We start from the raw sequence: 27915 nt of genomic DNA on the forward strand, positions 1-27915 counted from the left end.
TATGCTAATTGTAGTAATATAATTGTTTTCTTAACAACATTTGAATGCATAACGAGTTTAACTGTTATATGTGTGTATATATGTATTCATAAAAGGATCATTGGAGAGGAATGGGAAAGTGACCTCGTATTGACCGTTTCGTGGCCATGTATTGATCATACTATGACTGTTTATAGTTCAATGTCTTTGTCATCGTATTGACTGTTTTGTGGCCATGTATTGATCATACTGTGACTGTTTATAGTTCAGTGTCTTTGTCATGTTTTGGCCCCAAACTATAACATTATGGTTAATAAATTAGGGTTACCACTCATGTTTTTACTTAATTAATCAAATATTGAACTCGGCGAAACTGAACTGTCAATGGATTAAAATTGTGCTAATAGGGTAGCTTAATTGTGTACTTATCAGAGTTTGAATGCATATAGACCTATAGGGCTTATTTTTTCTGTCGAACGTATATGAGAATCCCGTAAGAGGAGATCTGGGATCCTGCTATTGGAACAGGATAAGATTGTACCTTTTTATCGACCATTTCGAGGCCTTGTATTGACCATGTAGTGGCCATTTAAATTCAGTGTTTTTGCCCTTTTTGGCCCTACTCTATGGACCGCTATATTGTCAAATACATGGTTACGAGATGGTTGAAACAAAGGCACTGTCCTATCTCGCTCAAAGGATGGTGCGGGATCCCTCTTAGAAGGAGCTCATATTTGTTTATACTTAAATTCTAAAAGCCATGATTAGAATTCAAAATAAGACCAGTCCAAGTAGTCAAGCTTTCCATCTTTTTCATCTTCTTGATACTTGGATTTCTAGCAACCCTGCTTCTGAAAAAATGCATTCGTTCATTTGTTCTCAGATATCAATGTGGAAGACTGACAGAAGCTACTTTCGGCTTATGAGCTTTGATGTTGTTAACCGACTCGAATTGATTGCAAACATTCATGGAATAGAACAAGCTAAGGATTATTTTAACAACATTCCAAAACAATTGAAAACTCTCGAGGTTTACTGTGCTCTATTGAACGACTTTGCTCCTGCAAAACTTGTGGAAAAGGTTGGGGACGTTATGCAGAAGATGAGGGATTTGGGGTTTGCTAGGACACCGTTGTCCTACAACATTTTGCTCGATTTGTATTATCAGATGGAAACGCTGACAAATTCAATGTTTTAATGAGTGAAATGGAAGAGAGGGGCATTGGTCCTGACAAATACACTTACGGCAGAGTGGGAATCCAATCCCGAGGTTCCTATGGATTGGGATGGTTATGTCAATGAAGCAAATGGTTATACGGAGGCACGAAATGTGAAAAAGGCATTGGCAATGCTAGAGAAGGTTGAGAAACTGATACCCAAGTTCTAAAAGACGGGAGTGTATGTTGAATAAACGATAAATTTATATACGTTAATAAATAATAAATGCAAATAAATAATTAACCAAAGTATGAACAAAACGAAATAATATTAAACAGACAAACTGAATATCGAGATTTGCGTACATCAATGGACATTTGCTTAACCAGGATTCAACGATCTAAGTCGATATTTCAGCACCGGAAAACTAGACTTTTGGGGAATATCTTTGTCGTTCTCTCAATAAGAAGGTTTGTGATTGTAGAAGGAGAATTTGTTTTTTTTTGTGTTCTAAATGTCATGCATATGGATGCATATAAGTGTAACAACCTTGGTGTATAATAGAGGTCTTTTGATAACATTTTTTTTTTTTTTGAATAAACGATATTGTCTTAACTAGAGGGAGGGATGAGTTTAGCCTCATAATGAGCTACCAAATAATATTGTTTAAATTCGCATTAGGCGAGAATCGAACTTAAAACTTGTCACTTACATTTTGTTTTCAATTATTATTATTTTTCTTTAAAATTAATTAATTTTTTTTTTCAGAACTTTAAAAATTAATAACTGAAACCAAATTCAAACAACTAAAACCTGAAAACTGAATAAACGGGTATAAATACCCGCCCGCAGCCGACGCACTAGTGTCATCATAACAACCAAGCTTCTGTCCAAAACACAGCAAAAAATGGAACAAAACCTCTCCGCCCAAACCCTCCCCAACTCACTCCCCAACCACCGGAACGTCGCCTCAGATGACGACGACGACGCACCGACCCTAAGCCTTCAAGCCCTAGAAGCTCTGAAGGAGTTCCTAGCCGAGCAAACCCAGTCATCACCCGACACCGCCGCCGAGAGCCGAGCAGCCGATTCGACTGGTCCTACTCTGATCTCCGAAGACTGGAGACTGAGTCAGTTCTGGTATGACCCCCGCACGGCCCAAACCCTAGCCCAAGAGGTCCTCACTCTCTGCAACTCCGCCACCGCCTCCGCTCGGGTCGCCTGCGTGGCTTGCCCCTCACTCTACGCCTATCTCAAGGTCCTTTCATCTTTTCAATATCTGGGTTTTTATCAAATTTTTAATCTTTTGTTTGATACGACTGTATTGGGAAGGAGCGGATTTGAGTTAAGCCACACAATGGACCCGCAGTAATTTCATATTGAACTTGCCATTCAAGAGAGTTGAACCTGACACATGTGACTAGACCGTAGTACTAATGATTTTGGTTTCTTTATTTTTTCACTGATTTTTGGATTTTCAGAATGCTGATTCCGATGTGTCTGTACAACTGCTCGAGTATGACAAGCGGTTTGAGCAGTACGGCAGTGATTTCTCGTTCTACGATTACAACCGGCCTGAAGATTTGCCATTGGAGCTGAAGAATGCTTTTGACATTGTGGTTGCTGATCCTCCTTACCTGGTGAGCAATTGCAAAATTATGATTCTTTTATGTCTTTTGTTCCGATAGTGTTAGTTAATCTTTTGTCGCTTCGGTTTGGTGAGTTCAGTTTGTATCACCGATTCATGTTTGGCTATATGTGCGTTCTCACCATGGGATATGCTGTGTGTGTTATGTGCAAAAGAATCTGAATCTTCACACACTCCGTAAGAATTAAGATTGAGCGTTCTTTTGGGTTGCAGTCGAAATACATTTTGATGATTGTATGTACTGCGTTTAGTTACCGCATTGCTTTTCTACATCTGTTGTACAGACGCTGAGTCCAGTTGCATAGGTGGGGCATATAGTTTCATCCACTTGCTCTTTTTCGTTGGATTCAGACTAATTAGATTTGGGAATACGGTTTTTCAGACAAATTTAGCTGTGAACTTGTGGTATTTTGGCTGTTTTGATGGTTGTGAACATATTGCTTATGTAGCATAACTGGTGTTTACAGAGTCAGGAGTGCTTGGAGAAAGTCGCTCAAACAATTTCATTTCTTGCACGATCAGAAAAATCTTACTTGCTTCTCCTCACAGGTAAACATTAGTATGTATAATTTTGTAAAATGCAGTAAGAGTATCGTTATTCCTACACAGGCTAAACGGTAATAACTTCTAGAAGACAAGAATAATACATTTTAAATCAAACAATGTTGTTTCTTGCACATTTCAGCTGAGTGCATCCAACTAAATTGTTATATGATGACTTGCAGGAGCTGTGCAGAAAGAGAGAGCAGCTGAACTCATGGGATTGCATCCATGTGGTTTTAGGCCTCAACACTCTAGCAAACTAGGAAACGAGTTTCGTCTGTTCACAAACTATGATCCTGAGACGAGATTAGAAGGGTGGGAGTTAGAGAAGTAGGAACTCTGTATTCTCTTGTGACCATAAACTGGTAAGTGACGACAGGCCGGTGAAAATTTCTTTCTTCCTTCACAATAATATGTAATGGGAAGTCTACGTTTGCTGTATTATATACATATACAAATTAGCATATGCTAAGAACGCAGTTAAGATATGCATGCTTAATTCTGATTGAGTTTGTTGTGAAATCTGAACACTATCGTACTTTTTACGATCATTGGGAGAGGCAATTCTATTAAATGTGTAGCAAGGTCACATTAACCAAATCTGAAACGTTACCGTGTTTCGATGGGTGCAGGTTCACAACTCGGCGTCAAACTTTATTGCCTGCAAGGCATAGACGGATACTAGAAAGATGTTGGCGGAAGCTCTTTATTGCATCAAGACAAGCTAAAGCAGAGCAGTATATTTTTTGCTACTCCAGGCTGTGTTTTTATCTCTTCTTGTTTTCTTCAACGCCCCCACCCAACTTTTAAGCCGAACTTTTATTTGCTAGTTTTGATTGCATTGTGCACATTTCTGGAGGATTTCATGCTTCTTGTATCTTTTGAGGATAAAATTCCACGTTGTTAGAAGTGCTCTTTTGAAGTGCGTTAAAATTTTATAAAACTCCACCTTGCTCATGAATTGAAGCACCTGTCTTTGGTAAATACTAAAAAGTGCTTTTGTAATCCAATATTAGCTGTTGTTCTACAAGCACTTTCATATTGGAGTCAGTCTCAAAGAAGCTTTTATTAACGATAACATATTGATCGTTTATTAATAACTCAACAATAACATAATAATCACGAACAATGATATAATGAGAATATAACAAGCACAGACCGCGACCGTATCTGCAACAACATGTCATAAAGTGATCATTTCTACCAATTGCCCTCTATTTTTCTAGATGAGTCGGCCAAACCGAAGAGCACCCACCAGAGCATAACAAATTATTGTGAATATATTTCTGTACGCAAAATGGACGCAATTCTCACTGATACTCTTCAAATACGGTATTCATACTTACAAAATTAACTAGGAGATGTGAGTTGAGTAGCCTTGTTTCATGAAGAACCTCCACAATTACAATTTTTTACATTTGAGCCGGAGTTACGAGACCCGAAATTAAATGACATGACACCCTAGCGAGATTCACAATCTATACAGAACAAGTTCAAAACAGAGCTACCAGTTCCAATATTCCATCTACTTCCGCGATCATTAACCCGTTCTCCCCAAGTTTTTGCAAAACACATTGGTTAAGAAAGGGTGTCCGAGAAACCGGTAGCTACTAAAACGGTTGAAAAGGGTCAAGAGAAGAGGTTAACGACTTAATGTGTATCGATTTTGTCATGGTTCACCGATATAAACGATAGTCTTCTTTTGGAAACCTTGGATCTGTAACACCATACCTCAAATGCCTCAGTCAGGTCAGGATATTGAATATGTTCGTTCTCCAACCATTCGGTCAATATCTCCGCCTGCTCAACAGATGGGAGTGCAAGTATTATGGAAACAAATGTGGATTCCAAGGATTGCCATAGTTCACTATCCATCTTTAGCGTAGGAGCATCATCACCGGTAGTTGTGGCAGAATCGATCAGTGGTTTCGCAACCCTCACAAAAGGAAGCCATACCTTTACCATATGAAGCCGTTTTGCAGTTGGCAAAATCACAGTGCCGTAACCTATTGCCTCTAGAATCTTTGCTGCAACCTCAACAACCCTAAGCTTTGTCTCAATCAGTTCAGTTGTCGGCCTTGCTTGCTTTACAACCTTAACTATTTTATCCGATGCATCCATCCAATTGCAGACAAGTTCCCTCATAATTTCCAACTTAGTTAAAATCTGGCACGCCCACGACAGATCTGATAAAAACGATTGAAATGATTGCATCTTCCCTCCATCAGAAGATAATTCTACTTCACTTAACAAAGCTTCTAATAGATTCTTAAATCTTCCATATAGTCTCTTCACACATTCTTTCACCTCGGATTTAATCTCATCATCGGCTGTTAGGAGAGGGGCATCATCGTCTTCAGTTAGCATGTACTCAAGCTGCTCCTGGGCAGAAGACTTGAGATCATTCATGATTGGAAGAGGGGACGATGTGGCAAATCGGATGGTTGACAAAAATATCGCCATGATTGATGAGTGATTGACTGGAAGAAGACGGGCAAGAATTGGCTCCACTTGTGATCCCAGCCGTGGTATGATCTTTAAAATCTCCTCCTCCTCAGACTCTTCCCAGGGAACTGCTTCCAAGTAGTTCACACAAGCAGTTATAATTTGTGGGCATCCAAGCTTGACAGCCACCTGGAGAATTCCAATGGCGTTTTTTACACCATGCCACAAGTCATCAAGTAAGCCATCTACTATGATGTAAAAAAGGCGGAGAACACTGACATGGTGGTCAAATTCTGATTCTTGGCAGTATACGTCAACGCAGTTGCGTGAGTCAAGAATCTGACATGTTGGCCAATTTTCAGAGAGGCGATCGGCGAAATACTTGCTCTTTTCCATGAGGATCTGGGAATGACAATATAGTCGATCATCCCGCCCATCCTCTGTGCGTATCCTCACAACAACATCACTGGTTGATCGGTCCCCAATCTGACTAGGAGTATTTGTTTCAGAACTCTGAAAGAAAAGAATGTTAAACGAATAAAAAAAAATAACAGGCTAACAATACGAAAACAGAAATAAGGATAACAATCACATGAACATTTAGAGTTGACATTGCTTGGGAAACTTACAAGATACTCCATTGAAGCATTAAGCACTAACGACTACACCTTGAACACATGTTGCGATCTGTACATAAACATGATTAGCAAAAATGTTAGCGAATTCCATCATTAAATTTCCATACAAACTCGATATTTTTACAAAATTACAATGATCGTTTTCCTTTTTAGTTTGGCTTGAAATAGTAACAATTATCAACATATTGAGCTGATTATTGCAAATTGGGCCATAAAAGAAATGAAATCACACCATATGAGAAACATTATGCGACCCAAAAGAGTTGAATTGTGATATTCTGGGACACTTCCCCGAATAACCAAACCATTTCATTATTGCCAGGTGCAATAAAACAGCCGATTGCACATGAGTTCTTGTTACATTTCAATTATATACCAGTTCACAGGAAAGCAAGACAAAATCCAACTGATGGCTCATCGAGCGGACAATCCATGCACTTCTAACTAACCAACTTAAATCCAATTCTCAACTAGTTGATGTAGATACTTCTTAAAATCTATATGCTCGTATCAAAGTAAGATCTGCAGATCAAACTCTCCCAAACATAATCTAGAACTCCAACTGATCCGAAAACACGTCTAGTAATAAAACAAACAGAAACAGAAAGAAAACATTTAAAGTATCTTTGGGAGGCTAATTCTACTTCAAGCATAATTAGCTTCCTTGTTTTCACTTTCCAACAAACTTGTTTTCACTTTCCAACAACCAACATTCTATCAAAATCGAACATAAACTAATACGTCATCAAATTTAAAAAGAAGAACAGAAGAACAAGAAGATGAAAACTAATGCATACATAACTCAGCAAACGAGGCCATAACAGGAACCGGGAACACAGTTTTACAGAAACTCATGCATACATAACTTACTTTTGAGGATGAAATATAACTACAAATTATATTACAAATTTGATCTTTATTTGACAATACCTTATTTTTTTTCTTCCCAATATTACATACATTAGGGTAGACATGGCACAAAACTGCACACAATGACATTCTAGGATTCATATTGCTGACTCCACTTAGTGAGATAAGACTTTATTGTTGTTGTGATTGTTGTATTACATAAATTAGGGTAGCGCTGCGTTAATTTTTGTCAATTGGTCTTCTTTCGGGCGTGTGAGAGGTAAAAATACGTATGTTGAAATTAATGTAAGTATTGGGACTAAACCCATATATTTCAACAACATAAATTTACAAAATTGAGATAAGCAAAATAAGGGGAGAAAAAAAAAATTAAATATTAAATTAATCGCCTTTATACCAAGGCTTGTGATTAAAATTTAAGCCTAATTCTGATTAAAGGAAAAACATAAGGAATAATTAAAAAGTGAAATTTATAAAAAAAATGAGTTTGATAGTAAGTAGCAGATGCAACGAGAATGGTAAGGTATCGGCGACAGGAAGTGCAGATATGGGTGAGAGAAGTAAATACTGACCTGGATGTTAGAATTGCGAAGGAGAGTTAGAGGACAGGAAAATGGCGCCCGGAAGGGTGTGCTGAATCGCTGAGCACAACGGAACGGCGCAGGGCAAAGGGGAGAGAGCCCGAGAGCCTGTAATCAACTTGGGTTTTTTTTATAATATTTTTAGTATTTTTATTTTTATTTTTTGGCTGCGAAACTCGTATTTTTTAGATTTCAATAATGAAAACAATTTATTAAAATGTAATACTCATTGGCTTGTCTTTCTTATTAGGCAAACTCCGATCCATGACCTAAAACATATAATTCTCCTTTTATTCCCCCAATCTGTTTCAACCAAAGTTTTAATTTGGATCTAAAACTTAAAATCTAAAAAAAAGTCAGATTTAGGCCAATACTGTGGTGGAACCCCCATTCACATGGGTGTGTCTTCCACTTGTTTGCCAATAAAATTGAGCCCAACGGCTCTTTTGGTTGATCAACGGCTCACATTCATATGGGTTGTTGATTATCCAACGATCCATATTTAATTTAGTTAATATTTTTGTTTTATATTTATAAATTTATTGAATCCAACGACTGCAATCGAATATGATCAAATCTAACGGCCCAAATTTAAATTCAAAGGTTAAAATAATTATAAAAAATTATTTAACTCAAAATTCATCCAAAAACTCTATAAATACCTGTATATTTGTTGAAACATCCACACAAAACTCATTTTTCTCCTACAATTCTTCCAATTTTTCTTTCTACCATCTTCCAAAACCATGTGTTTGGCTCATGTGTCTTGCCTTGTGTTTATACATCTCTATCATGTGTTTCATATTCTTCTATAGTATTTCATGTGTTAGTTTAATGATTTTTCAATGTTTATCGGAATTTAAAAATTTTAGGTTAAAATGTTCATAAAATTAGTTTAGGATAGTCTACATAATTTTTTTTAAAAGTTAATTAAAAAAATTAGCCTAAATTTCATTCGTTAATAATCTAGGGCTAAAATTTTAGGTGAGAAGGGTTGGAGCAGAAAAGCTGTTTCTGGGTTAAAACCTAAATTTTATGGGCTTAAAATTTTAGGTTTTAGGCCAAGGGTTGGAGATGGTCTTACTATGGGTGGGTTAAAAAAAGGGGGAAAAAAAAAATCAGACTGAACATCAAACCAAAACCTAAAAATCGAAAAAAAACCGAATCGAAAAAGAAATAACCGAACCGAACCGAACTTTATTGGTTCAGTTTCGATTTTAGAGGTTCAAAAATTGAATCGAACTGAACCAAACCGATTCCCTGTGCACTATGAATTTATGCCCATGATGTTTCTTTTGTGAAATTTTGTTGACAAGTTTGAAACTAAGCCTAGGCTTTTGCAAGGAGCATACTTGGTTCAGTTAGGGAGGATATTCAATTGTTTATAAAGAAATTTTTTGGAAGGCTTTGGAACTTGGAAAAGCTTATCTATTTTTTTGCTTTTGGAATGGCTACGGTGATCATTTTTCTTTGCAATTGAGGTTGTTGATAGAATATATAATTGTATATGTATAACTAACTTCCCACTTTCCCCATTTTCTTATCATTTTAAATTCCATATTAAAAAAAAAATCGAGTTTTATAAATAAATAAAAAATCAAAATCAAGCCAAACAAAACCAAACCCAGAAAAATTGAACCAAAAAAAAAAATCGATCTGAACCGAAGTTTTGGTTCGGTTTCGATTTTGACAAAATATTGAACCGAATAAAACCGAACACACCCTTAACTATTACTAGCATATTGGCTTGTCTTTACTATTACTAACATATACCTACACGTTTTGTGTGAACACTTTACCTTTTTTTTTTTTTTTTTTTTTTTTTTTTTTTTTTCTGAATCATTTTGTACCTGAAACCAAAAAGTTCAGTATGTGATCTAGGATCCATAGGCCTTTGTTCTGTAATCCTAACCGAACCAAAACAGACTTTATATATATTTAATATTAAATTATATTTAGGAATTATGTGGAGCGTTGAATTTGGTTGAGAATTAATCACTAACATTTCATACATTACCTAAGTCTCTCAACCTCACCTGAGTCACCTCACTCTCACAGTCTCACTCTGTCTCTCTCGTCTGGACTCGTCTCCTTCGCCAACCCAAAATCGAGCTTTGCTTCACAACACCCCCAGTGGCTTCCTTCACTGTCCCTTGTCCCAAGGCGTGCTCCACCCCAGTTACCCGCCTCGGGTCCTCCCCCAAGCCGTCGCAACTGCATCAGCACCTATTCTCCTTGCAAAATTGCCTCAATCGCTGCCTCATTCCATACATGTAGATTTTTGGCCTTCGGGTTTGCTTAATTCCGCATACCCTTTACTTTTTTAAGCTTTGTTTCTATAAATTTCATTGCTTTTTATGTTTTCATGCTTTAGTTTTGTATTTTGTTCAAATGGGTATTGTTTGTATAGGTAAAACTTGTTTAATTTTTTCAAACCGTACCGAAATATCGAATTTTTTTCGGAAATCTCAAAATTTGGGTTCAGTTTGGGTCACCCATCCCGAAAAAGATTGGTTCGGGTTTCGGATTATGCTTTTCGGTTCGGGAACCCGACCCGCCCGTTTTCAACAATTCGAGTGGAGAAAGACGGTCCTCGGACATTGGAAAGTTCGAGATCCCCGCACAACACAAATACAAAGCGATTGTCTCAAAACCACGTCACACACAGAGAAAGACTGACAGCAAGCAAGAAAAATGAGACCCAACATTGTTTCCGAGGTAAAATCTCCTCTCCGATCTACCCTTCTTTCCCCTTTTTTCTATTTTCCCGAGAAAATTTCAGTATCTTCTCTTATCCTCCGTTTGGTTGCCGAGAAAATGCGGAACTGAGTTAAAAATGATACCGAAATTTTGAATTTTGTGTTCTTTAACTGCAGAATGAGGTAGATATTGAACTGTGGACTTAGTTGCCTTCAGCTTCCCAATTTCTAGTTATGCTTTCTGAATTCTGAGTGACAATTTCATGCTCGAATTCGATTCGGTTTTGTTTGTTGTGTTTAGCTTCAGTATCAACTCTGTTTAAAATTTGGGAAACCAAAATTCGCTTTGATTAATTTTTTCCTAATTAAAATTATGCTCAAATTAGTGTTTAATTCATACATTTATGGTTACTATGTGTGTGTGTGTGTGTGTGTGTGTGTGTTTGTTTGGGTTGTAGTAAGTTTGAGATTGATTACATGTTTGGGTGTACATGTATAGGCGGGACTGCAAACTAGGTTGCGGCTATGGTGGGAGAGCATTCCTTTCCTTACTTCTGCAGTGGTTGGTGTGTGCGCAACTATTTACTTGGTTTGCCTCCTCGTTGGATACGACTCCTTTTACCAAGTATGCTTTTCGCCCTCTGATGTTGTATCCAAATTCCAAGGTAAATTTTTTCATTGTCAGTGTGGAAATCTGTAGTTATTAGAAAGAAGGGGAATTTCGTTACCCTCTTTCCGGTAGTCTCTTCAAAACAGTATTTCGTTATATCACGATCGTTGTAAACCTAAATATTGAGCCTTTTTAAAAACAATCATTGGAAGCCTAAATATTGAGCCTACCTTAACAATCCGTAATTTAGTGCCTCTAATGTCAGGCTATGGCACAGATCTTTCGGTCACCTGCCTGGCCCATTTTGAACTCTAATGGAGAATTTCTACTCATTTTTATTTATATTTTTGTTTCTCCACACAAAAGCTTAATCTTGTTTAAGTTAAATCGTCTGTATAAACTATATGCGGGGGGATTTGCTCTGTTAGTAGAAAAAGTAATATGCCTTAACTGATTTCATCTCATGGTCATCAACCTTTGGTTCTCTTTTTTTTTCAGTCTACAGGATTTTCACCTCCATTATCTTCCATGGTTCAGTGCTGCATGTGTTGTTCAACATGATGGCATTAGTTCCTTTGGGTTCTGAGTTGGAGAGAATCATGGGAACTGTCCGCTTATTGTACTTGATCATTCTATTGGCCATAAGCAATGCAGTGTTACATCTTCTAATTGCGCTTTTGGTGGCCTATAATCCTATTCACTCTTATCAGTACCTCATGAATGAATGTGCAATAGGCTTCTCGGGAATCTTGTTTTCTATGATTGTTATAGAGACAAGTCTAAGTGGACACCAGTCTAGAAGGTATTTATTTTATATGACTTTTCTGTTGCCTTCGCTTAAGAGAGAATTTTTCAAATACTGTCTTTCTCTTACCTAGAATAGTTGTTATTTTTTATAAAAGAAGAATTAGATATTTTGAAGCTTTTTGTGTGATTATACAAACGGGTGCACTAAATTGTGCACATGTGTATAGATGCACTTTTCAATTGTTTTCCCTGTTTTCGTTCATTCCTGGACAGTGTATTGGATTCTACTAACGCACAAACAGTTTTTGCCCTGCAGTGTGTTTGGACTCTTTAATGTGCCTGCTAAATGGTAATGGCAGTAAAATGCTTATGCCGTGTTTAATCTTATTCTTTTACATTGCCATATATTTTCTTAATTATTTGACATTTAAATCTGTTTCAGGTATGCATGGATCTTGCTGGTAGTGTTCCAAGTTGTTATGCCAAATGTTTCTTTACTGGGACACCTATGTGGCATTTTGTCAGGCTTTGCTTGTATGTTTTCTTTCATTCTAATCTCCCTTTTTCTATTTTGTTGTCACACAAGGAAGTCGGTGATAATGTTTTGTGTTGGCTTTGCAATACAGATACTTACAGCTTATTAAATTTCCTCATTCCGGGAACATCCTTCTATTCTAAAATTGAGGCCTCCTCATTGTTTGTAAGTAAACTGCTTTTGATGATTCATCAATTTGGAAATCAACTATTGTTCGTCTTATCTAATTCGACTTATGCATTTATAATTCATGCATTCCTAATCTTATTCTCTTTAAAACTTTGTGCTTCCAGTCAAGTTGTGTGAGGCGGCCTAAATTTATTGTGTGCACTGGTGGGAATCCTTCAGCCTTCATCCCTACATATTCAACCCAAGGTACACCATCTAGGTAAGTATATTTCTGTTCCTTTTACTTTTCCTTGACTGATGAATTTTGGTAATTCGATTTCTTGAAAGACTACAGTTATCAGTGTTATAAGAGTTGTAAAATGATATATTTTATTTACCAGTGGATTCTCTGCTGGAAGTATCTGGAGAAACTTGTCTCCGTGGATCCCACGTAGGGAAACATCTGTACAGGTATTGCGTCTTTCACCTTTTGAGGATGTAAATGTTGGAAACCCTTTACTTACCGACCCCCTTGAGGATCCATATTCTAACATCAAAATGTCACTGTATGTTAAGAGTGTTGTGCCCTTAATTCAAACTTTGAAGTACGCACTTTGTTTGGTATAAATTAAGTGACTAAATTTGATGACTTCCTATTGCAATAATGCAGTCAGCACAAGACGGTCACAGGTTTCCTGGGAGGGGAAGAACACTTGGATCTGGTCGAAGTACTGTTTCTGATGCAGATTCAGAATCAAATTTACAGGCTAGACTCTTGGACAATAGCAACTCAGAACGTCCATCAGATGTGGCAGTTATTGGTACAGGACAGCAGTTATCTGATGGAAGGTACTAAAAAAACTTAATGCATACTTATGGCTTAACGAGTTTTGGGCATCTTTCACTAGCATTGCATTATTCATTCCCTAGATGTTTACATCTACTGCCTTGTTTTCATTTTTGTAAATAGTTTGCTTCACTAGTAAGAATGTTCTCAAAGTTATGCTAGTAAACGACGTAAATCTACAGCAAATCCTAAGCAGTATGCATTTGGCTGGAAATGGTACTACCTCGGTTCCTCTTATTTTCAGGCGGGCAACACTAAATAGTGCAGCAGCAGAAATTCCTGTACACCACCAGGTTTGTCTCTTTAAATAATCGTTTGGGTTTTCCTTGACGGTTCTTCCAGTCCATCTGGATTAGTCTCTAACTTGTCTTTCAGATGCAGGATTATGTTGCTTCTGAAGAAGAAATCAAAAAGCTTGTGTCAATGGGTTTTGAGAGGGTAAAATGTTAAACCGTGCTGTATTTCTCCTTAATCAAATGAGTTAACTATCCCATAGTACGCATTTTATTAGCTGCATTGATTCATATTGGTAAAGTTAAAGGATGCGGAAGTTTGCTATGACATACGTTACCACGCATCAGTAATGAGTTTAGTTGATGTTTAGCATTATAGTTCATGCTTTCTGTTATGAACATCTTCTAACGACGTCTTGGTAATGGGCTACAGACACAGGTAGAAGTTGCCCTAGCAGCTGCAGATGGGGATCTTAACGTGGCAGCGGAAATTCTGAGCCAACAGGTCTGTCGTTTGAACTTGTTTGTTTCCCACGGGTGTTGAGAGTCGAGATTTCGTGTTCTAATTATGGGGATTATTGCAGGGCTAAATGCAAGCAAGCAAATTAGCTAACTCAGTGACTTCCCAAAGTAAAGGATCGCGTTTATGTAAATTTCCATGTCTGCCTACTGTATATTGTTTTAGACCCGTACCGTGAATATTTGATTCGGGGAGAAAAGATTGTGAATATGGGATATGACCACACACACTGACATAACATCTGTTAAAATGAAAGCATTGAAATGGTTTACAACATTGCTGTAAAATCTACCGAAAATCGACTTTCTCTGGTTTCTTCCTTCTTGAATGCTTCAGCCGTGCGTGGACTGTGACTGTCGGCTGTTGATGTGCGCGCTCTTCTGCGCTCCCCAATGATCCACGTCCAACAGTCAATCGGCTGGGGACTGCCCCTTAGCAATTTTTAGGCGACTGTCCTTGGCACGCCTCTAGGTGATGTATCATTTGCGTAAGGAGGTTCTTAACTCACTGGATTGCAATAATAAATCATTCTGCTTGTAATGTTCCCCTGAAAGCTGATCAAATCAAACTAACAGAGAGAAATGAGAATTTGGTGGCGATAAATGAAATGAATGTGGGTATTTTCTATTTTTTTAGTGGTACTCATTTTTAGTTCTCATGCATCCGTTGAAAATCACATCGAATGAATTGAAGAAGATTCAATGGCCAAAAGTTAATAGAAAATTCAATGGTTAAAGATTAATAGAAGATTCAATGGTCAAAGATTAACAGTGGTCTGATCATTGAATAGTTGAATTGGTTGGATTGTTGAATCATTGAATTGAAAGAAATCAATAGCGAAAAATTAACAAATGTGAACATATTTTTATTATCCACTTTAATGGTAAAGGAATGATTTCCACTTACAGGTGATATTTTTTCACAAGTGAATTTTTATTTCTTAGGTTCGATTTTTGTGAATTGTGAGTTCCTCCATTCCCAGTGGAGAATCCCCTTGTTGAAAATAACCACGTTACCATTGTGAGACTTACTTAAAAGGTCTTTCCAATCAGGACGTAGACAAACCACAGGTGGATCTAATAGTTGTTCCAAAGGTAAAGTGAAATCATAACAGGCTTCCTATCTAATAGTTGTTCCAAAAGTAAAGTAAAATCACAACAGGCTTCCTCATACCACCAGACATATCGTACGAGAGATTCCACCCAATATTTGAGCATGACTCTCTCCACGTAGAAGTCCCCTTCACCAATGATTGGCACCTCGATAGCTACTAAAATGGGAGTCTCTACCACTGTTTTAAAAATCCCCACTTAGCGCTGTCTAGACCCCGCCTTGTTCCCTATGTTTTCATTATGTTCCAATACTTCATAATATATATGTCATTGTATTTTGTAGTTTATGATGAAATTATATATATTTTAAGTATAAACAAACACTTATTTACATGAAATATAATAGATTTACTTAAATCTGCCTAGGCGGCTAGGCCCCAGCCTACCACCCCCCGCGACTAGCGTCTAGCGTCTTTTAAAACCTTGATCTCTACTGGGAAGGGTGAGTCCGCCAATATTTGAGTGAGCCGCTCAATTGTTTCGCTCACTAACAAATTTAAGAGTTGCTCTAAGAGATTCACCTTAAACTTGATCGCAAGATACAAATTTTCTTTCATCTATAATCTAAAAATAAAATATCATTCCCCTATGTTATCGATATATATATATATTTTTTTTTTCTTTTCTTTAAATTATCTTCAATATATTTTTTAAATTGTCCTCAACATACATAACCCTCGCATTTTATTTCTTTTTATCGTGATAAAAGGGAGTACAAAATACGCCCTTTCCTCACTTGTTCTTATTCTATGCAATCTTACATAGAAATCAAAGCAGCCGAACAATAGTTAAAAGGGTTATTTTCCTGCAGACTCCTTTGGTGGTTTCACGATCACAACTGGGCATGTTGCATGATGTGCACAATAGTCACTCACACTTCCTAAGAACGCCCTGCACCCACCAAAAGAAATTATACAAGTCACATAAATAGCTCCGATGATAATCCAAGATTGATGGAAAATGATTTCCATACGCCTTTTTCTCATTCTGCACACCTTTTCTCTTTGGTTATTTGATTCTTCTTTTACTATTCAACCCAATGGCAGGAACAAACAAAGGTGTGGGGAAGGAGACAACGATGATGCTGCGGAAATTATTTCCCAGATTGATTTGTACCGTTTTCGGGTGATTGTTAATGAAATTATGTGTGCTCACCTTTTGACCATGCCAAGGCCACGACTACCTACGACAAGAAGATCTACATGCATCTGCTCTGCGGCCTCGCAAGTCATGTCCTTGGGATCCCCACCTAGAATTAGAGTTTCTGCTTTGATCGGTACAACATATAATTACGATACCCCTTAATTAATTAATACCACCTATGCATCAGAAAGATATGCAATAGCCACTAAACAGTTGCACATTTACAGATGATTAAAATGTACGAGGCTAACAACACACGTAAATATTATGTGAAATAACTCTGGCATTTCAATTCTTAATGAATAAGGAATTACAAGCAGGTTTACATACAACTTGGAAAATAGCTTAGTAACTAATTAAACCTAGTTAACTCACTAAATTAGTATTAGTTACGTGAACAATTGTAACAAACTTATAACAATATTACAATTAACTATTGTGTATCTCTTTACACCCCCTCAAGCTGAACGGAGGAGGGCTGAGTGAAAGCTTGGATTGTAGATATTGAAACTGAGCTTTGGAAAGAGACTTGGAATGTATATCAACAACTTGTTGCTGAGTAGTGATATATTGCACTCTGAGCAGTTTGGCAATAATAAGTTCACGAATGTAGTGGTAATCAATTTCCACGTGCTTTGTGCGAGTATGGAAAACTGGATTGGAGGCCAAAGATATAGTAGAAACATTGTCACACCAAAGGATGGAGTGAGTTGGAATGCCACATACACACCTAAGTGAGTTCAGTCGCAATGTATGCGAGAGATTGATATTCAGCAAGGTAATAATCATCGATTTAGAGATCGCTTTTACACACAGGAGAGAAATGTTTTGTCACTCTATTGATGATCGATTTAGAGATGCTTTTAGTTAGTAGAATATTGTTTTTAAACACTTTATTTAATTACAATTGTGTAATGATTAGATGGCTAAATAAAATTGAATTTCATGTTGCTGAATGACATATGTGACTTTTCCTTTTTGTCAGAACTGATATATGATTTTGAGTAATGTAATAGAAGTTAAATTTGCAAACTAAATGATATGTTACCAATAGAAAATGAACACGTTTATTAACGTTTAAGTAATAATTCAATCACCAATTTTCATGTCATTTAGTTTACAAAATTTAATTTACAAATTTAGTCTTCTTAGCAAAACTCATATAATTTGATGTTAAATTGCTTCTAAAACGAGAGGAGTGCTGTTGTGGAAAGTTGGTGTGCGAAAACGATCACCCCATTTTCTAATAAGAAAACTTACATGAAGATGTAGATATACACACTGTCATTTTGGCGTTCGGCAACCTATATACCATGTTTCATGTTAGTCTTTTTCTTTTTCACTCATTCCATGTCTCGTGTTTTATCGTGTTTCGTGGAAAAATAATACCAAGGCACATGTACATTGGGAATTATGTGCAAGGTTAATACATGCAAGTTAAAAGGAATTCGTGTCGTGGCTAACATCTGTTAAAATGATATCAAACAAATGTTTTGCAACATATACTTCAGCAATGGGAACTAAGGTTTACTAGAGCATTGGACTAGCAAAATATTTTGAAGCCAAACCTTAGTAAAAATGTTTTGGAATCCAAAAATATTTTCTTTAAAAGCGCTTTCAGTCGTTTAAAAGTACTTGCCAAACAAGCCCTTAGTTATCAAGCTGTTTAGAAAATGAAAATTGAAAACAAACAATCTGTTAGTCTTTTCAAAGAGAGAAATGTATGTCTTCGATAATAACAAGAGACATGAATAGAGAAGTATTACAACAAGAGACTTTAAATCTCTTTTCTAAAACGCGAATTTATTTCTTTACTTTAAATTTTGAGTCTTTTTCTAATTTTATCTATTCCCTATCTTTTTTCCAACTTATCATTTTTTTCTTTCAACAAAAGATATTATTTACACTAAAAATGTGGTAGCTTTAGTCTCACAATAGATTAGCAATAATATGGTTCAAATTCGTATTTGGCGATAATCAAACCTAAAATCTCTAACTTACAAGTGAAGAAAAATGTCACTAGACTGTAGTACTAATTGGCTTCACCCGCATGTTTGCAATCTCAATCATCATTATTTCCTGTATTATTCAATGTTCTTATAATGGTGAAGGAAAATCCAGATGGTAAGTAAAATATTATGGGCCAAGTTAATAGGCCTCATCCATGAGCAACCAGTTAATGGACCTCAATCATAAACAACCCGAAAAAGGGTACTATTGTAATATAGTCATCAAGTAAAAACTCTAATTTGTTCATCCTATAAGTTTCTCTCCGAGTCTACCCTAACTCTGCCTTGTCTTTGCACGTCTTGTTCATCGTTTCGTCGCTGCAATCAAGAATTGCAGAGCCCTTTTGAGAAATTGTGGTATACCCATTCTACCCCTAGTCTCCCTCTCTAATTGTTTTCTCAGTGTTTTTGCTTTAAGGTTCATCTTCCTCTCTTTAGCTTCTTGTTTTGTTGTAGCAAGTAGCAACACGAAGAAAACTATAGAATCCTGATAAATTTGGCCTTTTTATTTGATATTTTATTGAATTTGTATATGTTGTGAAATTTTAATGGATCATGATATTTCTCAATGATTTTATTTTTGGTAAATACCATTAATTTATGATGCCTTGCCCACTTTTCTCTGATGATGGTCAATAAAAAGTTATGGAAAGCATAAAGCTGTGTACACTAGACTTTTCTTTGATGATGGTCAATAAAAAGCTATGGAAAGGATAAAGCTGTGTACACTAAACATTCCCCACCCTTGCAAAGCAGAGAGCCTTGTTGTCTTGGGATTTCCTTTTTTTGGTAATTGTAGTTGGATTTTTGTAGATAGATTTGGTCTTTTTTTTTTTTTGTTGAATTTATGTGTGTTGTAGCATTTTAAGTTGCTTCTATGCAATGTTCATGCATCATGATATTTTTCAATGATTTTATTTTTCGGGGGTTTAATGTTTGTATGTTTAATTTTCATGCACCATTATACTAAAAACCATATAAATCATAGAACAATATCATGATACATGAAAATTACATAAAAAAACATTAAACCCCAAAAAAAAAATAAAATCATTGAAAAATATTATGATGCATGAAAATTGCATAGAAGCAACTTAAAAATGCTACAAATTCAACAAAAAAATTTATCAAAAAAAAAAAAAAAAAAAGGAAAACTAATGAAAAGGGCTTGAAAACTTTGAGTTTTAACGATAAGGAAAAAGGCCAAATCTATGTACAAAAATCCAACTACAGGCAACCCCAAGACAGCAAGGCTCCCCGCTTTGCAAGGGTGGGGGAACGTCTAGTGTACACAGTTTTACCCTTACTTTGTAAAGAGACTATTTTCACAAATTAAATCTGTGACCTTTCGATCATAAAGGAGCAGCCTTTTTGTTGTACCAAGGGTACCAAAGTAACTATTTTTTTTTATCGACCATCATCAGAGAAAAGTGGGCAGGGCATCATAAACTAATGGTATTTTCCAAAAATAAAATCATTGAGAAATATCATGATCCATTAAAATTTCACACACATGGAAATTCAATAAAATATCAACCAAAAAAGGCCAAATTTATCAGGATTCCGTAGCTTTCTCTGTGTTGCTACTTGCTACAACAAAACAAGAAGCTAAAGGGAAGAAGATGAACCTTAAAGCAAAAACAATGAGAAAACAATCAGAGAGGGAAACTGGGGGTAGAATGGGTATACCTCAATTTCTCGAAAGGGCTCTGCAATTCTTGGCTACGGCAACGAAACGATGAGTGAGACGCGCAAAGACAAGGCAGAGTTATTGTAGACTCGAAGAGCAACTTATAGGATTCAGGTTACTTATGATTGAGGTCCATTAATTGGTTGCTCATGGATGAGGCCTATTAACTTGGCCCATAATATTTTACATACTAATTCGGATTTTCCTTCACTATTATAAGAACATTTAATAATACGAGAAATAATGATGATTGAGATTGAAAACATGCAGGTGACACCAATTAGTACTACGGTCTAGTGATATTTTTCTTCACTTGTAAGTTAGATGTTTTTGGTTCGATTCTCGCCAATGGCGAATTTGGACCATATTATTGCTAACCATTGTAAGACTAAAGCTACCACTGTCTTTTAGTGTAAATAATATCTTTTGTTCAAAGAAAAAAAAAAGTTGGAAAAAAGAAAGAAGATATGGAATATATATAGTTTATCCAAAGTAGAAAAAAACTCAAAATTTAAAGTCAAGAAATAAATTCGCGTTTTAGAAAAGAGATGAAAGGTCTCTTGTAATACTCCTCTAATCCTATCTTTAGTTATTATCGAAGACATGCATTTCTCTCTTTGAAAAGCAATTACATATACATTGTTGACTCTTCGCAAACAACTCACTCATTCCCTAATCCATATGTATAGTATTTGATAAACAAATCAATAAAATTTCTTCACTACTACTTAGCATTGATTGACATGGAGATAAATAAAAAAAATTAAAAATTGAAAATCTAAACAGTTGTGTAATCAAATCTAACAGCTAAAATACTACAAACAATAAATGATATGTAGCATTGAAGCCACACCCACAAATTATATAACAACAACAACAACAACAAAACTTTTTCCCACTAAGTTTGGTCGGCTATATGAATCCTATAATGCCATTGAGCTCAGTTCTGTGCCATGTCTTCCGTTAGATCCAAGTACTCTAAGTCTTTTTTTTAGAGTCTCTTCCAAAGTTTTCCTAGGTCTTCCTCTACCGCTTTCAGCCCTGAACTTCTGTCCTGTAATTGCATCTTCTAACTGGAGCGTTAGTAGGCATTCATTTCACATGTCCAAACCATCGTAACCGATTTTCTTTCATCTTTCCTTCAATTTCGGCTACTCCTACTTTACCTCAGATATCCTCATTCTTAATCTTATCCTTTTTTGTGTGCCCATACATCCAACGAAGCATTCTCATCTTTGCTACACCCATTTTATGTACGTGTTCATGTTTCACCGCCCAACATTCCGTGCCATAAAGCATTGCTGGCCTTATTGCCGTCTTATAAAAATTTCCCTTAAGCTTCAGTGACATACGATAGTTACACAACACGCCGGATGCACTCTTCTACTTCATCCATCCAACTTGTATTCTATGGTTGAGGTCTACATCCAACTCTCGGTTCTTTTGCAAGATAGATCCTAGGTAACGAAAGCAATCGCTCTTTGGTACTTCTTGATCTCCAATCATCACTCCTAACTCATTTAAGCCTCTGTTTGCACTAAACTTGCACTCCATATACTATGTCCTTAATCGACTTAGGCGAAGACCTTTAGATTCCAACACTTATCTCCAAAGGTTAAGCTTCGAGCTTCGAGTTTACTCCTTCCTGAGTTTCATTTATCAACACTATATCGTCTGCGAAAAGCATACACCAAGGAATATCATCTTGAATATGTCCCGTTAACTCATCCGTTACCAATGCAAAAAGGTAAGGACTTAAAGATGAGCCTTGATGTAACCCTACAGTTATGGGGAAGCTTTCAGTTTTTCATTCATGAGTTCTTACGGCAGTCCTTGCTCCATCATACATATCCTTTATAGTTTGGATATATGCTACTCGGACTCCTTTCTTCTCTAAAATCCTCCAAAGAATATCTCTCGGGACCCTATCATACGCTTTTTCCAAATCTATAAAAAACCATGTGCAAATCCTTTTTCATATCTTTATATCTTTCCATCGATCTTCATAAGAGATAGATTGCCTCCATGGTTGAGCAGCCTGACATGAACCCGTATTGGTTGTCCTCTATGCTCAGTTACTCTCTTCCAGAGCTTCATTGTATGACTCATTAACTTAATACCCCTATAGTTCATACAATTTTGTACGTTGCCCTTATTCTTGTAGATAGGCACCAAAGTGCTCTTTCGCCACTCATTCGGCATCTTCTTCGTTTTCAAAATCTTATTGAAAAGGTCTGTGAGCCATGATATACCCATCTCTCCCAAGACTTTCCACACTTCGATTGGTATATCATTTGGGCCCACTGCTTTTCTATACTTCATCTTTTTCAATGCTACAACCACTTCTTTCTTCCTAATTCGATGATTAAAGGAGTAGTTTCTACACTCTTATGAGTTACTCAAACTCCCCCAAAGAAGTGCTCCTTTCATGTCCTTCATTGAAAGTCCATTCTTCTCCTAAAATTCTCCAAACACTCTCTCTTAAATTCTAACTTTGGTATTAGAGGTTCTTCGGCCAAAGCTCCCTCCCTTCATTCATCGTGGGCGCGTGAAGTTCTTGGCCTTGACCTTAGGCGTTAATTATTTTGCAGGTGCATTTTTGTCCAAGAAGAAGAGGACGAAAATTTGCATCCACAGGTATTGAATTCAACATCCACAAGATTCGAACCTAATACCTCTCACTTACAAATGAAGAGGAATACGATCAGACTGTAATACTGAGTGGCAAATTCAATACCAATTTATTCTCTCCACTTCTAGATGGCCTTTTTTTTGTGCAATTGGAAAACCATTGCCTTTAATCTTTATGTTTTCCATATACCACTATATTATATCCAAAAAAGTCGAAGGATTTGCACTAAGCCACACATTGAGAAAACCGAATAAATTGGTATCAAAACTTCCATCTGTACATATTCAAACCTAAAACTTCTCGCCTACAAATGAATGTGAATACAAATAAGCCGTAAGAACAGTGCAAAACCTTCAGAATTTTAAGGGGTAACTGATAATTGCCATACTTTTAAGAATTTTGATGACAAACATGAATTTTATCAAAATTTTGACTCCTTTGTTGCTTGAATTGCTTTCTATTACAAAATTTAGGCTCCAAGTATGGACGAAGAAATTGCAAATTCTTAAAAATGTTAAATTCTCTCCCCTCCTAATCTCTCATCCCTTCCCTCCCTCCCTATTTAAACGGTTACGATTAAACCACGTCAACATCTTGTATTGATTTTAAGACAACAAAATGACTAGCAATTAAGCAACAATCCTGGTAAATGGTAAGGAAGGTAAACATTTGACATAGCAAGAAGGAACATTGTCACTTGTTCAAACAAAACCTAGGACTTTTTCAGACAATTTAGTTTAGAAACATTCCATAACAATATCTCATCACAAAAATAATGTCTATAATGCTAGTAATTCCCAGAACCGGCAACACAACAGCTATTCACCGACACAAAATAACTGTTGCTTGCTACGAACCTAAACTCAGACATAGGAGCATCGACAAACAAGACCAACTCTGATGATTACCGCAACCTTCTTGCCTCCCTCTCGGACTCGAGCAAGGTAAGGATATCCCCCTCCCTGACCGGTCCCTTGACATTCCTCATGATGAAACGGTTCTGGTCATCCAGAAACTTGACTCTCACTTGAGTCACCTGCCCACGAGATCCAGTACGTCCCATAACCTTGATCACAATAGCATGCTTGATCGTGTTTTCCATTCTTCACAGAAGACAAAATAGAAAAGAAATATTCAGAAAACACAAATCGTCAATTTACTTCAAACCCTACAATCTAGTAACCCTAGATAGCTGAATTGTACGAGAAGTATTTGAATACAAAACACATGCAAAAAGCCAGCAGCTAAAGGAAAGCAGCAATGCAAAATTATGCCTCTTGATTAGGGAGATCAACAATTTATCTTAGTTTGTAAAGCATGAAACAGAACAAATCAACTAGTACAACTACCAAAGAGGTAAAAAGAAAATCGAAACTTTAAAAAGCATTATGAATTTACGATAATAAGTCAACCACAAGTTAAGACTCAAGAACCATCACAAGATACAGCAAGAAAACTTAATAGGGATAACAAATTCATGGCATTTGGAAAGAGCTGCCACTAAGAACCAGCTGCAAAGTAACATTTCGATGATGGAACATCGAAAAGGAAAGCGTTACAATTAGCGTAAAAAACACAAGTTAAAATTCAAGAACCACCAGAAAAAGGAGCAATAAAAATCAAATGGGTACCCAAAACTAGTGATATTTGGTAGATCCCATTAAGAACCGAGCTGCAAAGTAAACTTTCTGATGATCGAACTTCCTCCGGTAATATTAATACCAGTAAATCAGATTACAGAAGAAAAGATCACTATTTAACATTGCCTCAAATATTGTGATGATAAAAAAAATATATAAATCGATTAAAGGAACCAAATCTAACCATATTTTTCGACAAATAAACAAAAATTAGACAAATAAAATTAGCAGAAATCATGAAAAGAAGGAAAAAAAGATATTAATCAGCCTAAACCAAAAATTGTGAACCAAAAACTCAAACCCATTACTGATTAAAAGAATAACATAAACGATGAATTTAGAAAAATATATAAAACACGATAGCAGATGGAGCGAGAGAGATAAGATACGAGCACTGACCTGGAGGTTGGAGTTTCAGAAGAGACTGCGAGAGCTTGAAGAAGACGATGAAACGGCGTCGCGGGGGGGGGGGGGGGGGGGGGGGGGGTTGTGTGCTGAATCGCAAGAGACGAGGGAACGGCGCTGGACAAAAGGGGTGGGAACTGGAAGAGAGGAAATATAGTTTAGTCGACTAGGTTTTGGGTTAGGTTTACTGTTTTGCCCTTCTTATTGTACTTATTTCACATCCACGGATTCTTCAAAGTTCAGGGGGTCGACACGACGTCGTTCTTATAGTAGCTTAATTATTTTCCTATCAGCATTTGAACGCATAAAAGAGTTTAACTCTTAAGTAATGTTATTCATACCATGTTTTTATAGCACATTTCTATACCACTTAGGTGACATCATATGTGGACAGCCACATTATTTGAAAAATTTGCAAAACCCAAGGAAAGAAAGGAGAAAGACTCCTCGTATACCACAATTATCATTTAATTAACTAGTTTTTCTTAATTATTAGTTTATTAAATAATGAACTAAATTTAAAAATCTGATTAATTCAAATAATGTGGTTGTCCACATCAAATGCCATCTAAGGTGGTATGAAAATATGGTACAAAAATATGGTATGAATAGTATTACTCTTAACTCTTATGTGTGTGTGTGTATATATGTATTCGTAAAAGGATCCTTGGAGAGGAATAGGAAAGTGACATCGTATGGACCGTTTCATGGCCATGTATTGATCATATTGTGACTGTTTATAGTTCAGTGTCTTTACTTTGTTTTGGCCTCGAAATATAGCGTTATGGTCTAATAAATTAGGGTTGTGTTCTTGTTAATTGCAGGAGGTCAAAATTACACTAAAATAATTGAGCATCAATCTAAATTTGACCTCCGTGGATTAAAGGAAGTAGGTGGTAAATAAATTAGGGTTATCATTCAAATTTTTACTTAATCAAATATTAAATTCGGCAAAACTGAATTGTCAATTGATTAAAAATGTGCTAATAAGGCAGCTTATTGTGTTCCTAATCTGAGTTTGAATGCATATAGACCTATAGGGCTGATTTTGTCTGTAGAACACATATGAGAATCTCATAAGAGGGGATCGAGGATCCCACTATTGGAGAGGGATTGAATTGTACCACTGTATTGACCATTTTAAGGCCATGCATTGACCATGTAGTGGCCATTTAAAGTTCAATGTTTTTTTCCCTTTTTGGCCCTACTCTATAGATCGTTAAATTGTCAATACATGGTCATGTGAGACGGCTCAAACGAGGGCATTGTCCTATCTCGCTCCAAAAATGGAGGTGGATCGCTCTTAGAAGGAGCTCATATTTGTTTAGACTGTTAATTCTGAGAGCCATGATTAGATTCAAAATAAGAGCAGCCCAAGTAGTCAAGCTTTCATCTTTTTCATCTTCTTGGTACTTGGATTTCTAACAAGTAACAACCCTGCTTCTGAAAGTGTGCTTTCGTTTATTTGTTCTCAGATATCAATGTGGAAAAGGGCTGAGGACGTTATGCAGAAGATGAGGGATTTGGGGTTTGCTAGGACACCGTTGTCCTACAACATTTTGCTCAATTTGTATTATCAGATGGAAACACTGACAAATTCAATGTTTTAATGAGTGAAATGGAAGAGAGGGGCATTGGTCCTGACAAATACACTTAGGGTATCATGTGCAGCTGCTTCTGATCTTGAGGGAATTGACAAGGTTATGGCAGAGTGGGATTATGGATTGGGATAGTAATGTCAATGCAGCAAATGGTTATACGAAAGCACCAAATGTGAAAATGGCATTGGCAATGCTAGAGAAGGTTGAGAAACTGATACCAAGTTCTGGAAGACAGAGGATTATGAGTACCTTATCACACAATATGCAGCACTAGGGCGGAAAGATAGTGTCATGAGACTCTGGGAACAATACAAGAAGCACTTGAAAAATATATGATAGGGGTTATATAAGTGTAATAACCTCGGTCTTGAAGATTGGCGACATTGAAAGTGCGGAGAAGATCTCTATGATGAATGTGAATCCAAGAATTTAACTCCAGATATTCCTATCACAAATTTCTTGATCAGTGCTTATACCAGAAATGGCCTAGTTGACAAGGCTGAATCCATTATTAACAGTGTAATACTAAAGGGTGGGAAGCCGGATGCAAGCACTTGGTATTATCTGGATCAGGATCAAGCTGAGAAGACAGTTGAGTCGATGAGGAAAGCACTTTCAGTTTCGGGGCCTCCGTTTACGCCAGACAGGGATGTTTTGGCTGCTTGTATGGGATACATGGGACAGAAATATGATGTGGAGGGAGCTCGAGAATATATAAGACTACTCGTGGGAGTTGAAGAATTTTTAAAACTACTCCAGGAAACTCCCGAAATTATGGGTAGCAAATGCAAATCAACTTCAGCGAGTTGATGTTTCATTCCTGAATTGTTTGTCCCTTTAAGAAGGTTGCCAATTTTTATCATCTGCATTGGTTTTAAGAAGTACGAACTATTATTAGCAAGGAGCGTGTAGCTCAAACGGGTGAGAGCATTTATGAGGTCAAGGTTCTTTGTTCGAATCCCTCTTTTTTGACAACATAAAGTAGAGCTACTGATACAAGATTTGATGAACTGACACTACAAGAAAAATGGGCTAAGAACACAATCAATTTGTGCCCTTCTCATTTTCATTGAGCACAAATATATATATATATATATATATATATATATATATATATTTATACTTTTTAAATTCCATTGAGTACCAAAACACCTTAAATGTGCCCTCTAACATAAAAGCCCATTAGTTTGTGTAGGGTATTTGTGCCTACTAAAATTTGAACACAAAACTTTGTGTCCAGCTTGCATGTCAGAGATGGAAATTTATTTTATTAATATACACAGACACAATAAAGGCTTTTGTGCCCTCTATTTTAATATATTTAAATAAAAAATTATGTTTTTGCGTCCTTTACATTTACTTTTTCCTATTCCCAACTATTTTTTTCCTATTCACAATTTGTGAAAATATCTAGTTGCAATCAACTTGAATTATTAGTGGTGATAAATATTGTATTATATTTAAATAATACTTTTTGTAATGAACACGTGGCCACAAACGGATGTGAATTCGGAGTTAGAAC

General features: G+C 36.5%; 5 protein-coding genes and 1 pseudogene across 11 annotated transcripts in view; 3 read left to right on the plus strand and 3 right to left on the minus strand.

Moving 5' to 3' along the window:
- The window catches only part of LOC137712659 (small ribosomal subunit protein eS28), a 71647-nt gene extending 46731 nt beyond the window's left edge, over positions 1–24916 (minus strand). Inside the window, exon 1 of one of the 2 annotated variants that reach the window (XM_068451779.2) lies at positions 24880–24916. The gene's annotated coding sequence lies outside the window, so the exon portion shown is untranslated. Of the gene's footprint in view, positions 1–24786; positions 24859–24879 lie in introns of those variants that run through there. The other variant, XM_088683831.1, reaches the window with a different exon arrangement.
- Positions 839–27203, plus strand: LOC137713428 (pentatricopeptide repeat-containing protein At2g20710, mitochondrial pseudogene; annotated as a pseudogene).
- Positions 1942–4289, plus strand: LOC137712656 (nucleic acid binding / methyltransferase). The gene is made up of 5 exons (XM_068451776.2): positions 1942–2395; positions 2619–2777; positions 3253–3334; positions 3511–3693; positions 3961–4289. Exons 1-4 carry the CDS (start codon positions 2045–2047, stop codon positions 3660–3662), a joined length of 744 nt encoding a protein of 247 aa, XP_068307877.2. The 5' UTR covers positions 1942–2044; the 3' UTR covers positions 3663–3693; positions 3961–4289.
- Positions 4612–9221, minus strand: LOC137712654 (BTB/POZ domain-containing protein At3g05675). Of its 2 annotated transcripts, none has more exons than XM_088683829.1 (4): positions 9176–9221; positions 7854–8029; positions 6403–6460; positions 4612–6286 (listed from the first exon to the last, which is right to left on the minus strand). In XM_088683829.1, the coding sequence occupies exons 3-4, from the start codon at positions 6412–6414 to the stop codon at positions 4979–4981; spliced, it is 1320 nt and encodes a 439-aa protein (XP_088539955.1). In that variant the 5' UTR covers positions 6415–6460; positions 7854–8029; positions 9176–9221; the 3' UTR covers positions 4612–4978. The 2 variants fall into 2 exon arrangements, with proteins under 2 accessions (XP_088539955.1, XP_068307874.2); XM_068451773.2 differs by lacking the exon at positions 9176–9221 and having other exon boundaries at positions 4612–5962; positions 6053–6286; positions 7854–8004.
- On the plus strand, positions 9829–14448 carry LOC137712655 (rhomboid-like protein 15). Of its 5 annotated transcripts, XM_088683830.1 has the most exons (14): positions 9903–10135; positions 10273–10580; positions 11061–11226; positions 11670–11973; positions 12235–12267; positions 12361–12452; positions 12545–12618; positions 12747–12841; positions 12963–13032; positions 13232–13410; positions 13653–13701; positions 13784–13846; positions 14075–14146; positions 14226–14448. In XM_088683830.1, exons 2-14 carry the CDS (start codon positions 10557–10559, stop codon positions 14229–14231), a joined length of 1227 nt encoding a protein of 408 aa, XP_088539956.1. In that variant the 5' UTR covers positions 9903–10135; positions 10273–10556; the 3' UTR covers positions 14232–14448. The 5 variants fall into 5 exon arrangements, 3 of the variants coding, with proteins under 3 accessions (XP_068307875.1, XP_068307876.1, XP_088539956.1); XM_068451774.2 differs by having other exon boundaries at positions 9829–10580; XM_068451775.2 differs by having other exon boundaries at positions 9849–10580; positions 13790–13846.
- LOC137712657 (small ribosomal subunit protein eS28) lies at positions 23398–24868 on the minus strand. The gene is made up of 2 exons (XM_068451777.2): positions 24787–24868; positions 23398–23850 (listed from the first exon to the last, which is right to left on the minus strand). Exon 2 carries the CDS (start codon positions 23847–23849, stop codon positions 23652–23654), a length of 198 nt encoding a protein of 65 aa, XP_068307878.1. The 5' UTR covers position 23850; positions 24787–24868; the 3' UTR covers positions 23398–23651.
- Positions 27204–27915: the final 712 nt, after the last annotated feature.

Source organism: Pyrus communis, chromosome 14 (assembly GCF_041283825.1).
Source record: "Pyrus communis isolate YQ-2024b chromosome 14, ASM4128382v1, whole genome shotgun sequence".
Taxonomy (NCBI): Eukaryota; Viridiplantae; Streptophyta; class Magnoliopsida; order Rosales; family Rosaceae; genus Pyrus; species Pyrus communis.